The sequence below is a fragment of the Propithecus coquereli genome, unplaced genomic scaffold, assembly GCF_000956105.1.
Source record: "Propithecus coquereli isolate 6110/MARCELLA unplaced genomic scaffold, Pcoq_1.0 Scaffold516, whole genome shotgun sequence".
In the NCBI taxonomy this organism is placed as follows: domain Eukaryota; kingdom Metazoa; phylum Chordata; class Mammalia; order Primates; family Indriidae; genus Propithecus; species Propithecus coquereli.
The window spans coordinates 1,175,806-1,186,196 of NW_012151019.1; the positions used below are offsets into that span (position 1 = coordinate 1,175,806).

General features: G+C 45.3%; 1 protein-coding gene across 2 annotated transcripts in view; it reads right to left on the reverse strand.

Moving 5' to 3' along the window:
• Positions 1 to 9,344, reverse strand: part of LGMN (legumain) — a 33,526-nt gene extending 24,182 nt beyond the window's left edge. The window contains exons 1-2 of one of the 2 annotated variants that reach the window (XM_012656737.1): positions 9,238 to 9,344; positions 1,685 to 1,851 (exon numbers count right to left, since the gene is read on the reverse strand). In XM_012656737.1, coding sequence (XP_012512191.1) covers positions 1,685 to 1,822 — 138 coding nt within the window. In that variant the 5' untranslated portion in view covers positions 1,823 to 1,851; positions 9,238 to 9,344. Of the gene's footprint in view, positions 1 to 1,684; positions 1,855 to 9,237 lie in introns of those variants that run through there. The other variant, XM_012656738.1, reaches the window with a different exon arrangement.
• Between the last annotated feature and the right edge of the window lie 1,047 nt (positions 9,345 to 10,391).

Sequence of the window (10,391 nt, forward strand, 5' to 3'; positions counted from 1 at the left end):
TTATTTAATTTCACCTTTTTTTTTTTACTTTCTCAAGATGTGGCTACTAGAAAATTTACTATGACATCTATGGCTCTCCTATTGGACAGGACTGCTCCAGAGACAGTCGGCCTGGGTTTCAAAACTGGTCACTTCTCAGCTGTGCCATGCTGGGCAAACTGCTGACCCAGCCTATGCCTCAGTCCCATGATCTGTAAAGCAGGAATAGGAACTGGACCCACTGCATATAACCCCGATTCAGGGTGTAAAGTGCTCTTAGAGAGAGCCCAGCACATAGATAGTCTGAACATTTTGATTCTGAGACTGAAAATGTTAAATGACTTTTAAAAAGGAACAGCTTTATTGAGATGCAATTCATACACCATAAACTTAGCCTTTTAAAATAGGCAATTCAGTGGTTTCTAGTTCATTCACCAAGTTGTGTACCCATTAGTTATGCACCACTAATTCCAGAAAATTCTCATTACCCCGAAAAGAGACCTCATGCCCATCAGCAGTCAATCCCCATTCTCCTCTCCGCCCAGCCCTCGGCATCTGTTTATTTACTTTCTACCTCTACAGATTTCCCTAATTTGGATTTTCAATTAAATAGAATCATAAAATGTATGGTCTTTGTGACTAGCTTCTTTTACCTAGCATAGTTTGAAGGTCCACTTCTACTGAAGTTTGTGTGAGTACCTCAATCTTTTTCACAGTCAAATAATATCCCCTTATATCAGTATACCACATAGTATTTATTCGTTCATCATTGGATGGACATTTGGGTTGTTTCTACCTTTTGGCTATTATGAACAATACTGCTACCAACATTCACGTGCAAGTTTTTGTGTGGACATGTTTTCATTTCTCCTGGGCACATACCTAGGAGTAGAATTGCTGGATCATATGGTAACTTGACATTTAACTTTTTGAGGCCCTGCCAGACTGTTTCCCAATGTGGCCGTACCATTTCGCATTCCTTCACGGAGGCTGTGTTTTCAATGTATGCTCACTCGTGGATTCTTTTCTTTTTCTAACTTTTGACAGGCTGATTCGGCAGAGATCCAGGAAACATGGGGGAGGAGGGTGTGAGGAGAGAGCAGCAGGGTAGAGACCTGGAGGGCAGAGGGGCCTGGTGATGCTTTCACAGAGCCCTGGGCACAGTCCTGTCTGGCCTTCACCTGCCAAGTGGCCTTGGGCAAGTCACCTCCACTCTCTAGACCTCAGTTTCCTTATCTATAAAATGAAGGTGTTAGATCAGTGGGTGTCAGCCCGGGTGATTTTGCCCCCTGGGACACTCGGCAATGTCTGGCGACATTTTGGGCTGTTACAGTGGGGTGGGTGATGCTACTGTCATCTAGCAGGTAGAGGCCAAGGATGCTGCCAAACATCCTACAATGCACAGGACAGCCCCTAACGACAAGGAACTACCTGGTCCCCAACTATCAACAGTGCCAAGATTGAGAAACCGTGCATCAGACTAAGGTGACCCTGCAGAAACTTTTGAGGAACTACCAGACTGTTTTCTAAAATGGCTATACCATCTTACAATCCTCCTAGCAACGCACAAGGGTTCGAACACACACATTGTAGCCAGCCTAATAGGTATGTGAATGGCCTTTCAGAAAGTCTTTTCTATTAACAACATCCAGGATCGTTTACAGAATGCCAGTGTCATAAAGAAAAAGATGAGTCATTTTCTTACCTGGTGCCTATAATTATACCAGCCATTTGAGCCGGCGACGATCACCACCCAGTGCTTGCCTCCATCCTCAGGATCGTCTATGGGAACAGCACCACTTCCCAGGGCCAAGCCGAGCAACACAGCTACTTTCCAAATCATCCCGTGCCTGGGCGTGCAACTGCAGAAACCTGAGAAGAAAAATGCAGAGTCAAGGAAAAAGGAGCAACAACAGGTGACATCATCAGCTCCTAAGAAAATATCACAGTAACTGGGTCAAAAAGTTATGATCACGTAGTCACCAGACAGAGTATATCGAGGATAACAGCAAAAACAGAGGTTCTGTTTTTAGCCCTGCTGCCTCGTTCCCCACGTGGAGAAGGGGTCTGTCCATATCGCCCAATCTTCACTACATGCACATAAGCCAAAGAACATCCAGAAAGCTCTCTGGGCAACTTTTAAAATTTTTGTCACAACTCAAAATACAACAGATAAAATTCATCAGCAAAATTCACTGTGCCAGAAAAATACCTTCCACACGCTATGAAATATTTGTAAGTAAAGAATATACACATTCTGTGAACCGGGCACAGAAAAATGCGGAAGGCAGATATAAAACCTCAACAGTAGTTATCGCCGGGTGCCAGATGGGATTAAAGGAGATTTTCTTCTTCATATTTGTCTCTTTTTAACACAATGCATATTACTTATACAATAAAGTTTGGGAAAATTCAACACATGTTCAATATGAACATGGATGGGCAATGACGTTTATGGGTGAACTGTCTGGGTGAGCTCTAGTCAAACACTAATTCACGTAGTCTTTGTACCATCCTTACAGAGCATGTACCTGTACTCCGCACGAGAGGCAGGGCACATACTTTCATCCTTGTTTGACAGGGAGGGGAAGCTGGGAGGACAGCGATGACTTGCCCAGTACCCACGTATCGTCTTTCTGGCCAGGGCCCAGAACCACACCCTCTGAGTTCCTGGCCCAGCACTCTCTGCTCCGCGGCTCTGCAGCGCCAGACTTCATCCTCAATGACGCACATGCCCTACTTTATGCTTCAGTGCCAACACTTTAAATACATTTTTAAAGTACGAGTGGCAAGAATGAGGCTCAGTCTTGGTCACCTTGCATTACCAGACCAGATCCTACCCCGTGACCTGAACGTGTTATTCTAGAAAAACAGCCTTCCCGTGACAGAAAACACAGCCCAGGCCTGTGCCTCTGTGATAAGAGGATAAACACACAGTGTTTGAGATGTGGGGACTCAGAGCAGAAGGGAGTGTGCAGGACTGACCTTTGCCTCCAACACCACCCCTTCACCCACTCACTCGCCACCCGGCCAGAGTCTCCGGACACCCATTCTGCCAGACGTGGAGGTGCTGAGAACTCAATGGCAACAGGGACAAGGCCTCTGCCCTCACAAGCACGCAGCCCGCTAAGGGATGATGAACCTCTAAGTCAAAGAAATAATCCTCAGCATTCCGTGTGTAGCCCTCCAAATCATGGGTTTTCTCCTGTACATAAAGGAAATGGGAACACTCTGGTAAAAGCATAAAGAACTAAGAGTGCCTTGGGCCAGTGCTTCTCCAACAAGAGCCTGCACCCAGACCTCCTGAGCATCCTGTTAGGAGGCAGGTTCTAATTCAACAGTCTGGGCCAGGGCCTGAGACTGAATTTCTAACAAGTTCTGGTGACCCGAAGCTTTGGTCTTTGACTGCCCTGTAATGTAGCAGCCTCTTCCGCAACCCTGCGGGCTCTAGTCCGCCTCTGCCCCAAGCCCGGCATCCTGGTTGACAAACTGTACTGCTCCATCCCCATGAGACGTCTCCCACCCAAGAATTCAGTCCTTACTGTGTGAGCCTGAATTGGTGCTACATTCAGTCAATGGATGGGTAACTACAGTAAGGTGCCCCCAGATGTGTTCTTTCAGTTGTTTTTTGGGGGGTTAGTATGGCACATAACAGATGAGGTCAGTGGTGTGCTGAGGACCCCAACGCTAGAACCCACTGGTCTGTCACGTGCACCTGAGGAGGCTCCTTGAAAGTCCCCTCAGCCTGATCTGGGCTCACTGTGGGGCTGGAAGGTAAATGACCAAGAAAAGGTCCAATTATACAAATGTATGAAGAACAGAGAGGTCAGGCCAGAGAGAGCCCAGAAGCAGAAACAGTCATGTCCCCAGGGCTGTCCAGTTAAAAGCCTCACAGTATGTCATTGAATAGAAAATGCCACTTAGGAAACACATACTCTTACACTATTTTGGGAAACATGGAGGCCTGGGGTAAAGCTGAGACATGAAAGTAAGATAATTATTCCACTACCCCCTCACCCACCCCACAACAAACGCACCTTGAAGCAGCCAGCCTCGGATGGCAATTTCCTAATCTGCATTACTGTGTGATTTTTGAAAAAGTCGAAGCACCAAAACAAAGTCACAAATAATCTTGCAGAATCCCTATTACTCTTGTTTTACCAAAGTGAAAAACGGATGGAGAAAAAGTGAAGGATCCCTGCTAAACTAGCTCTTTGTTACTCTGCTATTTTGGCCTGTGGCCTTCCATGGTCCCAGTCACACAGGCATCATCGTCTACTTCTCCCTTAGCTTTCCCTCCTGTCTACTCCCTCCACCACCCACCCACCCCATCCATCCAACGCACGTGGACCGAGCACCCACTAGCTGCTCACAGGCACTGAACAGTGAACCAAGGAGACAAAACCTTTCGCAGAGCTGACATTCTAGAGGGAAGAGACAGACCATTGAGATACACAGGTTGCCAGATGGTGATGAGAGTGATGGAGAAAAATTAGGCTGGAGAGGAAGGAAGTCCCAGCAGGAGTGGGAGATATTACTTTTAAAAGGGGACAATATCACAGAGGTGAGGGAGCCAGCCCATTTGTAAGAGCAAAGCACTGGAAGTGACATAAATGTCTAGCTAAACCAATCACGGTACATCCTTATAATGGGATACTGTGAAATGTTTAAAAAGAGTAAGATCTGAGGTGCCAAGAGTGGAAAGATCTCCAAGGTGCACTGTTAGGGGACATGCACTTAGCCTGCTAACCATGTGCAAGGAGAAGATGACACAGTCGTTGCTCCAGCCAGGGGCAATGAGAAAGCAAGCCTCCAGCAAATGCTGTGTGTTGGAAGGTCTCATGGATGGGGGAGTGGGATATTTGTGAGTACCTACTATGTGCCACATAACGTGTGAGGCACTTTATTTACACCATGCTCCCAACAGCCCTGTGAGCAAGTACCACCAACCCTTTCAGACAGGCAAGGAAACTGAGGCTCAGAGGTAGAGAAACTTGCTGGTAACTGGCACTGCTGGGACCAGCACACAGATCCGACTGCAAAGACTGTGTTTGTTTCACTAAACCACCTGCTTGTCACAAAAACTGCTGCTTTTGTGAAAGTCTGGGAGGCCTCAAAACCACAAGCTCTACACGCCCACCCCAGGGCCCAAGCACAGAGCGGGCCCTCACTGCCGCCTCCGGCAGTAGGACACCCACGGTGCTCTTCTCTGCCCTGCTATTTTAAGGCACTAGTGGACTCTCTGCATAAAGAGCTCTTGTCTTAAAACAAACAAAAAAAAAGCCATCAATGAAAAACCTGAACCACACAAAGTCAAAGGACAGGCCTTAAGAACTTCTCCAGCCTCTAATGATAAGTCCTGTGCTGTTCCCACTGGGCCTGCGTCCCTGCTCAGACTGCAGGGCTACGCCAGGTCAGTGATTCACTTAAAGGACTCCACTTCAAGAAACGTAACATCAGCTGGGGTGTAATCCATTTGCAAGGTTTAGGACAGAGTGCCCATTCTAGCTAAACTCACAGCAATACAAGTAATAAGGCTAAGGTCACAGGGCCATCTAAGCAGGAAAGTCAAGTTCAAACCCAGGTCTGACACAAAGCCAGAAAATCTTGTCTTGCTGTTTGAAAAAAGTATCCAGTGCAATTTCTCTTTAACACATGACACATAGCTACTAACTCTGGGGAGACCCTTCCCCTCTCTGGGCCTTAATCACCATCAGGTGTGACCCCTCACTGCCAGCCCTCATTTGCTACTGGCCCTGCGTAAGACACAGCAAATCATCAAAGCCAAGCAAAGCAGCTAGTTAGACAATGAGATCTGTAAAGAGCCTTCCAAACCTGAAGGTTTTGATCTTACTCTCTGCTCTCCAGGGATTTAGAATAAAATCATCATGCAAGTGGTGTCTGGCTGACTACATGCAAGAGAAACAAGAACAGGTGACAACGACCATCTCCTTGACCAAATTTCAGTCGGGCTCCTCTGAGCCCTCTTCTCCACAAGGCCTTGGCCCACTGAGCCCAGTTTCAGCAAGAATCCTACGAGAATCCCTCACCCTTAATATCTAGTCAAATTCCTCTTAGTAATTTCCCATTGATGGGGCTCAGGACATGCTACCCCCAAAAAAGGCACCTTGGCATATTGAATATTTTAAGCTGAAGAATTCCAGGACCCCTCGCCTTGCCCATGGGCTATAAAATCCCCAGCTGAACTTTCTGTACTTGGATTTGAGCTCAGTTCCATACTGACGTCTCTTTCCCCTAATGCAGTAGCTAGAAGAAAATCTGTCTTGCCGATTTTAAAAAGTATCTGGTACAATTTCTCTTTAACACAAGACACATAGCTACTAACTCGGGGAGACCCTTCTCTCTGGGCCTTAATCTGTGAAATGAGATATGTGTGATTCAGTGGCAAACTAGATTCTAGATTAGAGCATACGCTTCATGGTTATCTAATTCTGATTCTGCAGGGGTTATTTTACAACTTTGTACACTGTGGATGACAGCAATGCAAATAATTGGACTCCAGACATGCAAATGAATTCTATTAAATGGAGATTCAACTCACTTCCTTCCCCCACTGTAGAAAGAAGCCAGTTTTGCCTTCCATTTGCACATTCATTACAGTATTTCTAATCTACAAATGTGACGGTACTTTGGAATCTCCAACACCTCACCAAGTTCCCGCACTAATGAGTTAAATAAAATCCTTAACACACGTTCGGTTTTGTATCTGTACAGAGTGATGATTTTATCTGTTTTTAAAAAAATTATCTTTTTAACATTATGGAAAGTGCAAGCAACTAACATGTATTTCAAAACAAACACAGTCAAAAGAATTTTTTAATCTACTAGTGGTTAGAAGAATTTAGGTATCTAGCAAAGCACATTTTAGCCAATGGTTAATAGCTTCTCCACATTTTTATTTTCAATGATTATGTGGCATTTGATTTTTATTTCACCCAAATTACTATTTTTGAAACCTGGTACCTACCAGTGCAGTTTGTAGTCTTTTTCCAAAATAACTGAACATGACTTTTACAGCTACATGTTCATTCTTAAGTTAAATGTTTACTTAAGTATAATTTTTACATTAAGAAATTAAAGAGTAGATGTTAACTATAGAAATGTACAAAGAATAACATAAAACACCTGTTACCTATTACCCAGACCATCAACTGTTAATATTTTATAAATTGCTAAGTCTTTTTTCCCCATAAAACAAATAAAACATTTCACATGAAAATTTTCCCCCTGTCCTGTTCCATTCTTCCCACACCACAAGATAACCACTACACTAAATAAGCATCTATTTCCAATCAATTTATTATAAAAAGATATATACCCATTCTACAAACATTCCCCTACTAATGGACATTTAGGCTGCTTCCTATTTTTCTAACAATTATAAAGAATATTGCAATAAACATCCTAATATCCCTCTCCTTGTATACAAACAGCTCTGTTTCTCTAGAGTATTTTCTAGAAGTGGAACCACTGGGTATTAAGATAGACCCTTTTGCTAGTGGCTATACTGTTCTAAGATACACTTGCACCACTAGTGAATAAGAATCTCACTTTCTTCAAACATCTACCATCTCTTGACAGTCTCAAACTTTACAATTCCTAATCTGATGGATGTAAAGTGATCTAATTATGGTTTTAATAGGCGTTTCACGGATTATGAGAAAATTTGAGTTTTATTATATGTTTATTTTACCATTCAGAATTCAACATCCTCAATACATATGACAACTTCCAATCATAAACTGGCATTTGAATTATCGTCTACAAAGCAACTTCTGAAGTTAAAAAAAAATGCTGGGCATTTCTTCAAAAGATAGTCAGAGGTTGAAAAACTCAAGAGACAGAGTTTACTTCAACATATTTTTACCGAACAATACTAGGTATGATGTATTCTACCTCTTCACAGTTCTCAAATCTTCCCTCTCCCTTCCCACTGCGACTGTCTTTAAAACCCTCTGTAATTCCCATATCTTCAGTGTGGCCTCTCTTCAGCACTCTTCCACACTAGAGAGTATCTAAGATACAGATCTACAGGAAATGTAGCTTCCAGAACATTCAGGACAACATCCAAATCGCTCACAGCAGCACAAGCCCTACAAGATGCACCTCTCTATTCTCATGGCTCATAAAATCCACCACCCACATGAAATCCCTTGTTCCTACAAGGCTCCACGACTCCAGGTCCAAAAGCATTGCTCTTTCCGTGTCTTGTCCATGCTATGTTTTCCAGATGAAATGCTCTTCTCCTTTATCTCACTAGCTCCTACCCAATCTTCAAACTCCACTCAAGCATCCTCTTCTCTGCAAAGGCCTACTCACTCACACAAATCAAGGTTAGATGTTGCCCCTGCACACACCGGTACTCCAGTCCCTTAACCCTGGAATTGTTCACTGGAGACTGCCTCTCCCCTTACGAAATAATCCCTGCCTGAAATGCTTAGTAAGGCCCTAGAGTGAACAAAGCTGGGATACTCCACTCACCACATACCACAGGGCTAGTTGCAAACCCTGGGCACTCATTTTCATCTATAAAACAAAGCAGGGGACACAAAGTTCCTTCTTCCAGCACCCAGACTCTACTATCCTTGGCATGGAATAATCCATATAATTATAACCTCACATCTAATAGTTAGGGGTAGGGGAGGAAACCTGGCTAACTTTCACTTCCACGGTTGATGTGAGTAGTTCTGAAACTCTCCCCAGCTCAAACCCCTGAGAACCAGAGCTTTCCTGACTTCTCTAAAGGGATGTCTTTAGAAATCTGGGTATTTTTGTTGTGGTCGTTAACAGCCCTTTCCCACCAGTGCAATCCTCCATATTAAAAGCATCAAATGCCTGAACCGTTCCCAGATTATAAAGACTGGAACCAAGGCCCCGACCCTGTTGGGTCCCCTGCCTGGGGGACCTTAGCAAATCCCGTCTCCTTTCGGGCCTGTTTCCCACTCCAGAGCAACGCACCCTTCCAGCCAGAACACGCGTGACAAGACAGCCCCACCATCACCCCCCCCCCACCCCTCTGGATGTTGGCAGAGAGGTCGCAGGGTTTCCCTCGGAATTCACCGTCTCCCGAAATTCCCCTTCGCAGGGTGAGAAGCTGATTACTCAGAAATGGCCACGGGAACTGAAAATCCCTGCCCGGAGGCCAAGAGCCGCGGCAGACCGGCGGTCCTGCCAGACAGGCGGTCCTGGCCTCGGGCGTGCGGCCGGCCTGGGTCCCGCGCTGGGGCCCCAGGTTACCTGCGGCGGGTGATCGCGGCAGTGGCGGCGGCGGCGGCGCCCGCAGGACCGTGGGAACTCGCGGCGGCGCGCAGGCTCAGACCAGCCACCTCTGACGCCACCCTGCTGTGATTGCGGCGCGGCACCGCCTCGCTCCTCTTTGAGGGCCCACTGCGCCGCAGTCATTGGCGGAGCTTCGGGGCGTGGCGTCTGCAAAAACCAATGGGAGGAGGGGGCGAGGCCGGCGACTACGAATCCCAGCGTGCACCGGCAAGGGCTTCTGAACCCGGGTAGGCTGGGGCGGCGGTTGCCCTATGAGCTGGGGTCGGTGCCTGGGTACTTGGGGACGCAGTGATTGTAGAAACGTCCACCGGAGGATCATACCAGCTCTTGGGGCGCTTCAACCCATTGGTTTCCATACTTGTCAGAGCGTTAGACCCACCTAGGGAAGCTTCAGAAATACTGATGCTCCTGTGAAAATAAAATTTAAAAGCTGTTGGAACCCCCCCAAAACACTTTAACCCTTAGGAGAGATGTGACTGTCATTTGAGTCACATATGGTTGCCCCTTTTATTCTCAAATTATAATTATTTTTATATTTTATTTATTTATTTAATGTTTATTATTTTATATTTTTCTTGTACAATTACTAGAGAGAATTAAATGATATCAGAGACAAAAACCTCATGCTTTCTTAATTAATGACCCTTGTTTATAGCTTAACTTCCCGTCTGTTTTCCTGCTTTGCTCAGACTAGATGATGGAACCCATGACTGTACCCTTCTCTAAAAGAAACACTGCCTATAACCAACCAAGTTGCTGTAACTATGTGCCAACCTTGTATCAATAATGTTGTAATCCTGCTAAAAACTCCTCTGTCTCTGCCTGGATAAATGAATTCTTAATTTCCCTACTTCGGAGCGCTGACTCCATTCCTTTGAAGTTGGTGTTTCTGAGTGGCAAATCCTCAAACATTGCACTTGCATAAAGTTTTAGGTTGACACTCTGTCTCATCCCCAGAGATTGTGATTTTGCTAGTCTGCATGTAGCCTGGGTTTGGGAATCTTTAAAGAACCCCAGGTGATTTGGACCTGGACCCATATAATCCTCATGGCAATCCTATGAGAGACACTGTTAGTGTTACCCCAGCTTTACAGATAGAACAACTGAAGGAG